Source organism: Alnus glutinosa, chromosome 7 (assembly GCF_958979055.1).
Source record: "Alnus glutinosa chromosome 7, dhAlnGlut1.1, whole genome shotgun sequence".
In the NCBI taxonomy this organism is placed as follows: domain Eukaryota; kingdom Viridiplantae; phylum Streptophyta; class Magnoliopsida; order Fagales; family Betulaceae; genus Alnus; species Alnus glutinosa.
In genome coordinates, this window is record NC_084892.1 from 19,855,393 (window position 1) to 19,870,798 (window position 15,406).

General features: G+C 35.8%; 1 protein-coding gene across 1 annotated transcript; it reads right to left on the reverse strand.

Moving 5' to 3' along the window:
• Positions 1-8,218: 8,218 nt before the first annotated feature.
• On the reverse strand, positions 8,219-14,254 carry LOC133874373 (probable glycosyltransferase At5g03795). Its single transcript, XM_062312275.1, has 3 exons — positions 13,826-14,254; positions 11,126-11,693; positions 8,219-8,805 (listed from the first exon to the last, which is right to left on the reverse strand). The coding sequence occupies exons 1-3, from the start codon at positions 14,175-14,177 to the stop codon at positions 8,280-8,282; spliced, it is 1,446 nt and encodes a 481-aa protein (XP_062168259.1). The 5' UTR covers positions 14,178-14,254; the 3' UTR covers positions 8,219-8,279.
• Positions 14,255-15,406: the final 1,152 nt, after the last annotated feature.

Sequence of the window (15,406 nt, forward strand, 5' to 3'; positions counted from 1 at the left end):
ATTGGCTTTTGCCCAGTTTGTGTGACCGACTCCTTGTTCATGTAAAGGTGTATGTCAACGCAGAGACACCATTCTGTTGGTTGGATTTTTTTAGTTGCAACTGTCTGTATTTATTTGAGTCTTTGGACTCAAATTGTTTGTACACCTAGGGTGGATGAATGCTGCAATGTATGTATTCTGAAATGTTTGTTGTAATGTTTGGTTATATCAATGAAAGTTTCAACTTTCCTTCAAAAAAACTAGTTTTAAGAAGAGAGAAACAGAACCACGTGTTACTCATTTCAAAAACGTTATTATCAATGGGAACCCTACCAAAAGAACACATTCAAACACATTTAAACTTTAAAGGTCGTGGTGTCCTTATCACTATCAAGATTGATATAGAGAAATATTCAAAAAAAAAAAAAAAAAAAAGATTGATATAGAGAAAGCTTTTGATCATATGGAATGGTCATTTTTTTTTAGGGTGCGTTTGGGATTACGATTCCGTAAACAATAAATGCAATTTTAAACCAAATTGCATAACATAAATCGTTTAGGAACTGTGTTTTTAAAAATTGCAATTTGAAAACGCAAAAAATCTACTTTTTCAAATCGCAGGGAAAATGGTACTTTTTTGAAAACGCATAATTTTAAAGGCTAATTTACAATTTTAAATGCTAAACTGGCATTTTGCCAAACGCTTAACTGTGTTTTTAAAAATCACTTTTTTCAAATCACACATTTTAAAATCGTGATTTTAAATCGCACTTTTTGAAATCGCATACCTAAATGGACTCTTAGCCATCTTGAATAAACTGGGCTTCCACCCTACATGGATTAACTGGATTTGGGTTTGTGTCACCTCTCCGTCTTTCTCCATTTTAATTAATGGCAGCCCTTTCGGGTTATTCACTCCAGCTAGAGGACTTCACCAATGAGACCCTTTGTTTCCTTTCTTATTTATTCTTGCACAAAGGTTATATCTCAACTTCTTCATCAACATGAATAAATTGAACTTCTAAAGGATATTAAGATTGTAGGAATTGTTCTCCAATTACACATCTTCTCTTTGCTAATGATCTTATTATTTTTGCAAAAGCCACCTCTACTGAAGCTTCTGCAATTAAGTCATGTTTGGGCTCCTACTGCAGCTGGTCTGGGCAAGCAATGAATGACTCACAATCCTCTATACTCTTTAGCAAAAATACCTCCCCAACCATCTCAAGCATCAAATGTATTATCCCTTTTAAACCATCATCTTCTGCTCCTTACTATCTTGGACTTCCTCTTATTATTGGTAGATCAAAAAAAGAAGCATTCTAGCCTATTTTAAATAAGGTTCTTGGAAAATTGATGGTTAGCGAGCAAAAACTCTCTCAAGTTGGAATAACGGTATTTATCAAAGCCATTGCTGTCAACATTCCCTCTTACACTATAAGTTCCTTCCTTCTTCCAAATATAATTTGCATTGCATTGGATAAATTATTGAAAGACTTTTGGTGGGGTTTCCCCAAAGGTAAATCAAGGAATTTATGTCTCAAATCCTAGAGCTCAATGTGTATTCCTCGCAGCCTAGGGGGGGTTGGGTTTTCATGTTATAAAAGAAACAAATCTGGCCCTTATCGCAAAGCTAGGATGAAAGATTATCTCAAATGTGGATTGTCTATGGGTTCACCATCTCCGAGGGAAATATATTAACTATGGTGATTTTTTCTCAACCTTTGCATCCCCAACTGCATCTATGATATGGAGTGGTATTCAAAAGAGTAAGTCACTTCTTCCCGCCAATGCTTGTCTCCAAGTCTCGGTGACCTCACATCTCCCAATTTGGTCAACCTCTTGGATTCCATCTATCCCTTCCTTCAAACTTTCCCCTAAATTCCCAAACAATCTCACTCAACCTTCCTTGCTTATCTTTGATTTGATGGCCCCAAATACCTTGCAATGGATCCCTTCGGCTATTAACTCCATTTTTTATAATACCAGTGCTAAAGAGATTTTTAGAATGCACATATTGAATGATCTAAGTCCTCACTACATCTGGACTCCCTCTAGCTCAAGTAAGTTCTCAATCAATTCGGCATATATTACAGTCATTCAATCTCACATGCCATTATATAGCCCTACTATCTCATTGGCCTTTTGGAAATCTTTACGGAAGCTTAATCTCAATGATCAGCTTAGGAATTTCCTATTGAAAATTACTTGGAATATTCTTCCTACTATGGCCCGATTAAATGCCATCTTTCCATCCTCTATCTTGAATGAATGCCCAATTTGTAAGTCAACGGTGGATTCTCTTCAGCATTTGTTCTTCAATTGTACATTTGCCCGGATAGTATGGCGGAACTCCTTTTGACCTTTGGATTCTACGACTCTCAATTTCTCTAATATGGTAGAATGGGTCAAACTAATTATCTTCCTAACTTCTCTTGGCATTCCTACAACTGATCATCATAGGTTTCAAATATTTGCAACTATGGCGTGTGATCTTTTGTGGCATTATCACAATAAGGCCTTTCATGATACTTTTTCTTTTGATGCTATTCAAGTCTCTCAGCATATCAACAACATTTCTATGGACCATTTCACTGCTTGGCATCAAGTTCCATCCTCAGTGGAACATTGGCTACCTCCTACAAGTCTTAGCTACAGAATCAACTTCAACACAGCAATCCGATATACTTTTTCAACATAAGCAGTGGTTTGTCGCAATCACTGGGGTCATATCATCAGTACGATCTCCCAGATTAATCCTCCTTGTTTGCCAAATTATGGCGAAGCCTTAGCTGCGCGGCTAGCTGTTTCTCTTGCCACTTATATTAACCTTGAGAATTTTATCATTGAAGGTGACTCTCAAGTTGTTATTTTATCTTTGCAGCATCCCCATAATCCTCTGGATTGGTGTCTCTCATTTGTTATTTTCGATATCATTGACTCACTTCCAGTCTCCATCTCCTGGAGTGTTAGAAAAACCAATAGAAGTACAAACTTATATGCTCACTCAATGCCACATTAGGCCGAAGCCAATTTTTTTTTCTAGTCGCATTCCCACTACTTCCCCTCCCCCTCCCTCAATCTCTATTGTAAGTGAGAAAGACCCTCCCCCTATTAGGTTGTTAAATTGTTAGTTGTTTGTATGTTTTATTTCTACACGTAAGCTTGTTAGTTGTTGATTTTCTTTGTTTCAATGTACTTACAAAAAAAGAAAAAGAAAAAAGAGAACACATTTGTAAACACTCAAAATCTCGAAGGAGAAGCTCATAGCTTTACCACATCAAACAACCAACTTAACATCTTTCAACCATTTTTCTCTGTTAGTGATAGAAGTTCTTCTTCTCTTTAGGTAGAGAACTCATTCCTCCTTGTAAGGCCTTTTACCATTGGTGGTGTGGTTGTTTGCGGAAGGAGAGCTGATACACAGGGGACGGTAAACCGTCTTCTGTCAGCCTCTTTTTATTAAAAAAACAAATTTTAATACAAAAATGCCCTTTGATGTGACATCAAAAGGCATTTTTGCATTAAAAATTATTTTTTTAATACAAATGGTCTGCTGTCCCCCACAGGTCATTTCCCTTGGGAAAGAGGGAAGGATCTTCCTCCCACCCTCCTCCCTCTTTCCCTCCCTCACTCCTCCCTTTTTTTTTTTTTTTTTTTTTTCGACTTGTGTTCTTTCAATGGCTTTTCTTTCTTTTTTTCACCCTTTTACACATAGTTCCTTCACCACCTACCACTAACCACCACTCCGTTGGCCCTTGACACTCGCCTCCTTCCCCTTTCAGCTCCCTATCGCTCATCGTATCCTGTTCGCCCCTCAGCAACTCGGATTTGCCAAGGTTCATAGATGGGTTTTCTTTAAAGTTCGATCTACCTTCCTCTAACTGATCCAAGTCTCCACACACCAATCAACTATTGTAACGCCCACAAAATTAAATAATTATATTTACTTAACTTTGAGTGTTACTCGCAATGTCGTCAACCAATTAACTCATAATTGATTGAATTCATTACGCTATACAATAATCAGAGTATACTAAAGGGAAAAATGAAATAAATTGATCTGAGATTTCTAACGATAAACATTTAAAAACATAATCAAGTATCATCAATTATAGACTCGGGACCTCCAAACAGACTTTACAATTGCAACTAATCCAACCTTTCAAAACAAGCAATTCACTCAGCATCTTCATCCCAATGAACTTCTCACTCTACTTCCCGGAAACCTGCTAATTTGCAAAACACCGATGTGTTTCACAGTGGAAGAAAAATATCAGCGTAATTCCACAACTTAGTAAACAAATTATTACAAAACCAATAACACACTGAACCTTAGTTGACACAACATAACCATAGAATATTATATATGATTTTTCACAAGTACAACCTGTATTGTCTCCGTTATTATGCCATTAAAAATGTAGTTTATTTTAAAGAAGTGATAAGCCATAATTCCGATAACATTCATTGATATTTTAATGCAGGAAAATCATGCTATATATGTTTATTTAAACATAGTTATCATTCATATAATCTACCCAGGATATTAACTCATTTTCGGTAAGATTGGCACTGTCTCGAGGGACTTGTAGATAATACTGGTGCCTCGGATATTTTCGCATACAGCATGACCGAGTCTGACCTTGGGTGACCTTGGGTAACCCATGCTACTAGCAAAATTGTAATCGTGACCCCATTCGTACATAGTGCGCCTGTCACAAAATAACCATCGAATGCAAGGTCAAACATAAAATTAAAATCTCTGTGATCAAAGGGTCAAGCCTGTATAATAGTAAGTCCATGGCCATAATATCGCACGTACCAATGTACCATGTCATACGATGCAAATATGATTAATTTACTTTAAGAAAATCATATATAGACATTTATCCATTTGAAACAGTCTAAGCATGTTATACAATCAGTAGGCTCAAGACCCATCATTTAAAAAGTAAAGCATGCTCAGTCCCCTGACATATCGCACATTAAAGTGAAACCAATTTCGTAAAAGCATTTACTTACCTCAAACGCTCTTCCACAACACATTGAAACCGATATCCAACTTAAGTGTACAGTGAATGGCTCTCTTTGAGATCGGAGGTTTGAGGCTTCACAAGGTCTTTGAGATCGGAGGTTTGAGGCTTCACAAGGTCATTTTTCATCCTTCTTCCTCTGCCTCATTGACTCCCTACGAAGAAGGCGAGTGAATGTCTGAAAATCTCTCTCTCATGCTTACTGATTTATTTTTACGTTTTTTTTTTTTTTTTTTGGCATTTCTGATATTTTGCTTCAATTATTTTGATTGATATTTTGATCTGCGTTTTTTCTCCATGTCCTTTTCTGGATTCATCACTATAATCTAGTACTATAGAAGAAATTGATTTGAAGATTCGATTGAGAATTTCAAAACTTTTTATGCTTTTTCAAAATGATGGGACTCAGGTAAAAATAATTCTAGGTGGATGGAAGACTCCTTTAGAATACTTCTCAGCAACCATTAGAATGCCTCGTCTTCTTGAGATTTGAAGGCATTAGAGATAATTTAACTTACTTGGATAAATTCAATTATTTTCCTTGAAAACCGAAAACCCTTGAATATTCATGAAATAGGCTGGCTGTTGATACTAGTTGTTGGGGATCATGCGCGTACGGAGTAAGCGCAGTGAAAATTGATCTCAAGAAAAAAAAATTCCTTCAAGATAAATAAGGCTAGATAAATCAAACACAAAAGTTCAAAGTACTTTAAATCAAATTCGGGCTCTCCTAAACATGTAGAGCTATTTAACTTTGGCTGAAATTCTCCTTGCATGTTGAATGATCAAGAACACGTTCTTGATGTTCTTCGTGTTGTTGATTAAACATTCAGATCTTCTCTTTAATGACTGAATATGACTGTGAGTGTACACTCATAAACTATTAATACAGTTAATTGATAAATTATGCTTCATTATGATTTTCTATTTACAAACTTGAATTTACAATAATAATAGAGTTAGGAAATAAAATGAAGTTGTAGCATAGATAGGAATTAATTTCAAAAGCCCAATGCTTCTTTAAATCCACTTAAGACTTTTGGAATTAATTCCAAGAACCCAAAGTTCTTTAATTGCTTAATCCCTTAAGAAATAAATTCATAAACCCAATCATCTCTAAGTAATAAGCCACTTCGGAATCATATTAATTTGGATCATGTTTTACCAAATAAAACAATCCAAATAAATAAATGTATAACCGAGACCAAAATCAAATGATTAATTTACATCAACTTAAAGAGGGATCTAAAAAAAAAAAAAATACAATTAGCTTCAATAGGTTTGTGACAATGTCACACAATACTATTAATCACAATTATTTTCACTAAATAAATGTGACTTTATTCTAATATGTATTTAACGATATTCTTAATTTAAGAAGACTAGTGTCATAAAAGTGGTTAAATAATAATAATAAAAAAAAAAACATATTAATAAATGACTAAAAATACCAACATCGGGTGGACCAATCGATCAATGCCTAATCCACAGCCATCGATTGATCGGTCCAAACAGTAATCGATCGATGTTAGACTTGCATGCAAAAACTAATGCATACAAAACTTAAAAATCCTAGAAGACCTATTCATTCGTTCAACCATGCACAGAGTAACAATCCCAATTTTTTGCTAGGGTAGATTTTAGACTTGGTCTAGATAGATAGGGTTAGAGTAAGTACAAGTTCATTTTAGGATGAAAAAATACTAGAGAATAGATCACATCATAGCTTAAGAATAAAAAAAATAATATTAATTTTAAGACTATATTAAATGATAGGGTTAGATTAATGGCATGATTAAAAATACTATTATCACGAGGACACAAGAATAAAACCTTTTTTTTTTTTTTTAAATAAAAATAAAATAAAATAAAATTACACTCATTTAAACCGAAGTCCCTAAAAGGGAATTTTGGTGCATTAACCTAAATTCAATTGACCTAGCCACACATGATTAGATGCAAGATTAACTAATTTATTAAAATCAAAATTTATTAGATAATAGAATTAATGATGAACATTAATTGGTAGAATAATTTTCGATTAAAATGTAAAATCAATTCCCGTAGTTACACTTATTTGTAATAACCTCAGTGTGGTATGCAAAAATAACAAATAAGTTCCTACTATCAAATTCCGTTCAAAATTTTGATGATTTCTGTTGATGTGCCATGTCAGATCCAATATATAGCGACACTCATAATAAAAATATATATAAATCTTGAAATTATAAATATTAAAAAAAAAAAAAACTAAAAAAAAAACTAAAAAATTTAAAATTTAAAACTAAAAACTATTTTTTTTCCTGAAATTTTAGTCTTAAGTTTTTATATATTTTATATATAATTAGATTTGACGTGACACATTAATGGAATTCATAAAGATTTGGGATAGAATTTTATAATAGACTTATTTGTTATTTTTGCATATCACAAAGAGCTCTTAGAACATTTTGTACCACAATGAGCTTATTGCATAGCAATGTAACAATAGGGAATGATTTTGCGTTTCTCCCTTAATTTTTTTTTTTTTAAAAAAAAAAAAAGAAAAGAAAAGAAGATCACATTTCTTGGCTGGCCATATGAAACCATAAGACAACTTTTTTTTCAACTGCCGCAACGTGACTGTTACACTTCATTTCTCTCGTGACTTAAGGGTTCGTTTGGGTTTGTAATTTTAAAATGTTAAAATTTAAATACACAATTAAGCTTTTAGTAAAATCGTAATTTGACTTTTAAAATCGTAGTTTAACATTTAAAATCGTGCATTTTTAAAAACGCAGTCCCTTGCCTACGATTTGAAAACACAAATTTTTCTACATTCTCAAATCGCAATTTATTAAAACGCACTTCCAAACGATACGTTTTATGCGATTTTGTTTAAAATATCACTTTTTATTTCAAACACACTCTTAGTAGATTGCTATACAAATGCTATACAAGCATAGGTCAACTTTGTGGTGGGGTTGTTCCACAAAACGAAGAAAAAGAAGTGGAGTACCATGTTTACATGCAACGAAAATGCTGCAATAAGCATGATACTTAGTATTATTCTTTTGTTTTCTCTGCTGGGAATAACTTGAAATCTAACAAAATAAATCTTCGTGGTTTGTCAGCCTTGTGAAGAACTCAATCTCCCTATAAAAAAACGTAGTATAGATTTTCTGGATTTACTGATATGGCATGCTAACCTAAGTTGTTTACAGTAAAATAAAATATAGGAAAAATTTATACAAAAGGCTACCGCTAGGGCAACACAAGGAATTATCACTTGAGAATAATTTGGTCATCGATGGGATCAACAAAAGCACTAGAGGGAACCCTCATAGAACTCCGTCTAAGCCACAACTCATACATAACCATGTAAAATGCATCGTAATCAATAGGGGAAAGATGCCACTGGAAATGTTTGCGCACCTTCAACACATTGCTTCGTAGCATTAGATATTCTTCAAGGCTGATCCTCTTGAGGATTCTTTTAAGCAATGGGATGTCTAAAGTAGCAACAATGATTGAGAAGCTTTTCCAGTTTAATATGTCTTCAAATGGGAGATCATAGTAGTTGGCAATGATCACAGGAACACAGCCATAATATAGTGAGTCTGCAATACGAGCTGTATTTACTTCAAAGCCTTTCACATGGAGGCAGAACTTGCTTCCAAGCAACTCGTCGGCGTAAGGAGTTGTGAGCCGGCCATGGTGCGCAAAGATCTCGGTGTCGTTTCTCCATACTTGAAGAAGTTTTTGTCGAACTGGGGAGTTCATTTCTCCAGCAAAGAATGCAAGCTTCTTTCTGGAATTTCATTTGTGATGGAAAAAAGATGAGTTCCAGTTGATTTAGATATCAGAACAACAAAAAAATTATGCTGACATATTTAGTAACAATATATCAAACAAGAAATTCTGGTCTCCTTTAGTGACTGTCGAAAAGAAAATTCCAAGAAAAAATAAGAGAGACGAAAGTCGAATGTTGTCTTTTAACCCTTTGAAACGGTGACGAAAAAGGTAAAAGCAGAGAGTGGAAAGACATCCTGTTGGTCTAACATTTGCTCAACCTAACCACCTCCTCAACATAAATGAACTCAAAGGGCTAAAAGGATAAATAGATAAACAATTTGGGGTCAGTTTGGGAGAACAGAGATACAAAGGTTTAAATTTTATTAAAGATGTAACAGCACATACTGACATTTTCAGCATTTTGCTTGGGGAAATAACTGAGAAAGCAAGTTAGAATGGAGGGCAAAGTAACTTGAATCGCACAATCAGATTTTCGATGAAGTACATAAGGTTCAAATAAACTATTTAAAAGAAATGGCTCTACAAATACACACCGTTAAAAGAAATGTAATGACAGATATACTACAAGCAGATGCATTCAACCCACTGATGTAGGAGAATTCTTATGTGGATCTACCTCCTCAAACCATAAGTAGAGTATCGCTTATAACTATGTGTACATAAATAGACTAAAAAGCAAGCAAAGTCAAACTTTTTCCTATTGACTAGAACGATCATGTCTACATGGATATGACACTACTAGCAGATATGTACAACCTACAAATCTGAGAGAATTATTTAGTGGTTCTACCTCCTCTACATAAGTAGAGGATTGTATATAACAATGCATACAGAAATAGACAAAAGCAAGCAAAGCAAACTTTCCCTATTCATTCATGTTTACACGGACATGATCACTCAAGGAGAATAGAAAAACAGTGCTTAACCACATGACAGATCCAGCAAAATGCAGGTGCCATTCTTGGATATGCCCCAATAGCTGTGTGGTCAATTAAGATAACTCATTTTTTTTTTCAAGATAACTCCTTTTAGTTTGGGTTAAATACACTTAAGCCCTTTGAACTACCAACCATTTTTAAAAAAACCTACAAATTGACAGGTGTGATAGTTGGATACATCAAACTACTATTTTGTGGCAATAAGGCCAATCCATTAGGGTTGACCGTTAGAATGGATGGAAAAATCAATTTTGACCAAGATGTTCCGAAAATACCCTCACTTTTTTTTCTTTTTAATATCAGTTTTCTTTTTTTACTGTAACTGTCTTGGCTCTGCCGTATATTTTGTTTCATATCTTCTGGAACAATTACAAACACTTTTTTTATTATGGATCTACTACCAGAAACTCAATGCTTAATCTTAGAATTCAATGCGTATTCCTGAATAATCTCATTTTTCAATTATCAATCATTTCATTTAACCAAGTTCAATGTTGGTCAGATTGGTCAACATTTATATGTTTTGATGAAACAACAAGATATTATTTGTAACAAGTAGTTTTGTTGGTTGGTTAATTGGTCACATTTTTATTCATGAAATGGGTTGGATTGGTAGTAGTCTTGATACAACAAAATAATTCTATTAGATTTAATGGGTTTGAATCCCTCCTTACCCACAACCGGCCAAAAAGGGAAGGACCTTCCCCCCTAGGGATAGGAAAATCATGATTGGGATAGCGGACCCAAAGCTATGGAACTTGGGTGTGTGTCTTTTGTCGAAATGTAATGGCCTTACCTTTTCTTTTTATTTATTGTTAATTTAATAATTTAATGGTGGATAAATGAAATACTAAATAGAGTACTATAATTATAAAGGCAAATTTGGTTTTTCAATGGTCAAAGTGAGGGTATTTTCAGAAGATTTTGGATAAATTTGGTTTTTCCATCTATTCTAACGGTCAACCCTAACAGAGTGACATTTTTAACACAATATGGTAGTTTAATGTATCCAAGTGTTACACTGGTCAGTTTGTGGTGCTTTTTTAAAAATGACTAGTAGTTCATGGGGCTTAAGTGTATTTAACTCTCCCTCCCTCCCTCCATCTCAAGGGAGATGGGGAGTGCATGTGTATAATAACTAATAACTGATATAAAACATAATGTATTAAAAGCTATCATCTAACCATATTCATTTTTTTAAAACTAAATAAATAAAGTATAAAGCATGAAGACACGAGGAGAAAGAATAACTTTTTCATAACTGCTTCTTGAGATTGTAAAATATCCACACCTTAGTTAAACCTTGGCGTAGAGGATAAGTATAAATTTGCGATTTCAGAAAATTCCCGCATAAATAAATGAGAAACAGAAATTCACCTCTTTGACGAAGCAAGATTAGGAGGGTCTCCTTGTCTTGGCCAAATTTGTGGCAGGCATGCATCTTTATGAGCAATGTACCCATATTGGAAATAGCTTGAAGAACACACAACTTGAATGGAATTGAATTTCACGTCATGTGCTTTATCCATTGCTGAACGACCAATGGAATGACAAGCAACATAAAAATGATCAGCTCCACCAGTCCAGTTCCAATATGGGTACTTCTGACTAATATTGAAGATGTAATCTCTAATAAAATCTTGGATACCTCCTACACCAACCCTGGGATCATGCCGCAACCTTGCAATTGAGAAAGGCAGAAAGAAAAGATCTGCCTTGGTTGAATCCTTTGTGATGAAATGGCTTTTCATAAGGACCTTCTTGAAGTAACTTTCACTAGCATAATTACCCCCAGGTTCAGAATCCACTGGCAACAGCACATTTGCAAAAGGATCATCTCGCCTGTGAGGATAAACATATATCTTAAAGCTCCGATTCATTTCCTTATAGTCTTCCAGAAAGACATCTCTATCAAGGAACACCTCGTTCTTATTCACATAGTTTCCTGAACCATAAGAAAAACAGTTTCCAGATTTTCGGTTTAAAAAATAAAAGTTCATACACAATAATCAAAGTTTCCTCAACCTCCACAGCCACCCAACCCACACCAAAAGTTGGTCACAGTTCACATACTCAGGTAAACCCATGTGAAGGGCCCCATTATAGTAACACAAATGCAAATATCCATCAAATTGGACATAATTACACTAAATCTCCGATACAGCCATAGGATAAAAGTCAAGTGTCTCTAGAGTGCTTTTCAGTCCTGACAACTTGGAACTTTTCATATGTACTGCTAACATGCGAAGTCCAATTGAAGCACAGAGTCATATGGTTTGAAAAATATAGTGATTAGTATTCTAGGTTTAAATCAGTCTTCAACTTGGGTTTTACTTCAAAAATTATGGTTAGTTTTGTAATAAATGAGCAGTTCATTAATTTTTGCAACTCTTGTGAATTGAGGGTATTTTAGTATTTGAGTCTTGAGTATAAATTTTTTTTGGAGATTATGAATATTTAGGTTTATTTTCTTTGAGTCTAAAGTTACTTTTTATCTGGGTTTATTAGGGTTTTAGTTTATTACTCAAATTATGAGGCCCAATGCTACTAGTACAAGAAAGACTCCAATATATTTGTGCTCAACGTATTCAAACAATTCAGAGATATTAATTTGGTGGCACATCTCCCTATAAAATAGACGAGTTGTGAGTCACCCACAAGTAAGACGAGAAAACGTTTTACCTATCCCAAAAGAAAGAATCCAGAAAGGCAGGGCCACTTTGTTATCCACCCTTGTCGGATAAATCTTGGACCTGTGCAAAGGGCCCCCCACATAGATCAGGTAATACTCTGGCTTTGCCTCGGGTTGGCCCCAATGAATTGTTTGCACTTAAGGGGATTCGAATTTTAGACATGATATGAATGCCACCAAGACCAAGGCCTTTACCACTTAAGCCAACCCCTTGGATTTAATCACCTGAACAAACTAACAAGCAAGTGCGATATTAATTCGGCGGTACATCTCCCAAAGTAAGAAATGATGAAGTGCTCAGTAAGATTACTCAATTCGAAGTGAAATAGGGGGCAATTGGTGTACCCAAAAACAGTCCCCCAGGGAGTGGGCTTCCCCGGCCCATGGTTAGCCCAACAAGGCTTGCTCCAAACCGACACTACGGACAAGCCAAACCCAGCCAAGCCCAAAGAAGCGAGTGCAATAGCCTTGGGAAGGAAACACTTGTTGAGCATTCCAACTATGCCACACGCAATCCTTACGCCCCCAAATTCTTTGGGACAAAGGAAACATTCACTTAACAGAGTGGGGCCAGGGAATCAATTTGGTTATTCCATGGACCCTCCTCCCTAAACAACTAAGAGCAGGAAAAACACTCCAGCAAAGGAAGGTGAAGGGCTCAATTGAGAGGTACACACCATTCTTACTCAACCACTCTCTGTAAATCCCTTAAGCTCATTACCTCCCTCAGCCCAATACTGACTTAAGCATTAGAGTGTCCCGCCAGAACACCAGCAAGCTCGTTTCTTGCTCGATCTTTTTCTTTTCTTGCAGGCCCATTCAATTTGGGGCTCAGTGTGCGACCAACTGGTTCTTCACTAAGTATTATCTAATCTCATCACACAGATGGATGGAATTGACATCCAACAACCAATGCAATAACTACAGAAAAAAGAATTAGCTCACTTCCAAGGGTAGTCATGGGAATTTAAATGTGACATAGAAAATGTTAACTCTCATAGAAATGAAAGTCGCAGTTGGAATTAGACTTACCACACACAAACTTCATCTTTTTATAGGATCTCTAGAGAAAGCAAGGAGAACAAAACCTATTATTACTAATGTTTCTTTGGTCCAAAAAAAACTGAAGGACAAACCTCAACAATGCCAAAAGTCGTACTAGGCAGATTTGATAGAGATTCTAATTCTAATTCCCATTTCCAGATAATGAAAATCCTTATTTCTTTATTCTCTAGTAACCAACCAAGACCAAGAAATAGCTTTCATAATTAACCATTACTATATAATTACAAAACAATAAAACAATAATCCCAACACCCATTAAAACATTAAAAAAATTCAAAGAAAAGCAAGACCCAGATTCAGAAAAACCAGAATTGACATACCAACTGAGTCCAATCGAGGTCCTAGAGGCCGTTGACTCCCAATTCCTCCTTCACCACTACGCTCTCCAAAATGAGCAATTTTGGGCGATTCTAAGGATCTCCGAGAAGCATTCTGAAATGAAATTGAAATGGTTTGGCGGCCTAGGGGAGATATTGTTGAAGACCGAGGCGGAGGCTTAAGGAGAAGAGTAATTTGGTGCGGATGGGTGAAGAGGTTAGAGGTGGTGGATATGTAGAAGAGAATGAAGATAGATGTTATGAGAGCTAAGCCTGTGGGGATGAAGAAGAGGCTTCTGAATGAGCCTGAGAGACGGCGATTGGAGTAGTAGAGCAGCAAGGAAGAGTCAGCCATGGGAGAGAGAGTAGCGTTGGGACTTTTACATTGGAGTCGTTGGGATGAACCTACGGACAAGTTTTAAAGCAAAATTGTTGTGATGCTGAAATTTGCCACGGCCAGCAGCCAACAAAAACTAATATAGTACTCCTTTTTCTTTTCTTTTCTTTTATATGATAATAATTATTTAAAGAAACTAGTTAAAAAATTAGTGTTAAATATTTTGACCCTTATGGTTTAACAATTTTATTATTTTTAACTAGATTTTATTTTGTATCATTGTTGGTACAGTTTCCGGTATGGTGACGTGTCGCCTAAGGATTCGCTGCCTGATTTTCTACTGAACACTTCAACCCTGCAAAGAGGAACAACAACTCGTCGGGGGTGCCGACCACGCCCACTCCGATGCCTAAGTCAGTCTAAAAAGTTTTCTGTAGAGAATTCTTAATCTTAATCTCAAGAGCTTAGAGGTGTCCTTCATACCTGGTATGACGGTCTTTATTTATAGGCCGGACCCTCTTGACATTGAGTTGGATTAGGAGTTTGAGTCCTAGCCTGGTTTGAGTTTTCATCATATCTTCTGGGAATTTGAATAGGAGTGTTGAATCCGCAGTTGATCGCGTTTGTACTTCTTTAAATTCGGTTCCATGTCAATAACCATCTTATCCCATAAATCATGGATCTGTAGTTTATCCCTGATCTCCTGGGATTCTATCCTTATCGAACTCTGAGACGGGTGTGGCGCATGGCACCTTCTTAGGAAACTGTAGCACATTTCAGCTGACCTCCGAGGTGATGATATCCGAGACGTTTCTGCTTTTACCTGGAGATCTCGGGATATATCCGCACCATAACAGGGTTGTGTAAGTCCGAGATGTTTATACTCTGAGATGTTGACTCATCCAATGGATATCACCCCGAGAAGATACCGCACCGACTCGATATCATACCGAGGTGTTATTACTCCGAGGCACAAATATCCGAGATATGTTCACTCCATCTTGGCTGGGAGATCTCGGGATATTTTACATACCGTAACCTGGAATTTTAAGACCGAGACATCGTCATATCTCCGAGATGTCTTCGGACCTAAACGTCCTTCCCTTCACTGGATAGAACCATGCGGAACAAGTAGCCGAGACATAACTCCGAGATGTCATTGGATCCACGTGTCTCTAGGGTTGATTTTATCCCTAACAATCATGATAAGTCATTTGTAGCTAGAAGAGGAGATAATATATCTGTTT

Excerpts from the sequence above, each read along its gene's own strand:
- LOC133874373 (XM_062312275.1), bottom strand. The coding sequence starts at position 14,177 with ATGGCTGACTCTTCCTTGCTGCTCTACTACTCCAATCGCCGTCTCTCA. Across the intron at positions 11,694-13,825 it reads ACCTCGATTGGACTCAGTTG|GAAACTATGTGAATAAGAAC; the intron begins GTATGTCAATTC and ends CTTATGGTTCAG. Across the intron at positions 8,806-11,125 it reads AATCTTGCTTCGTCAAAGAG|AAAGAAGCTTGCATTCTTTG; the intron begins GTGAATTTCTGT and ends ATGAAATTCCAG.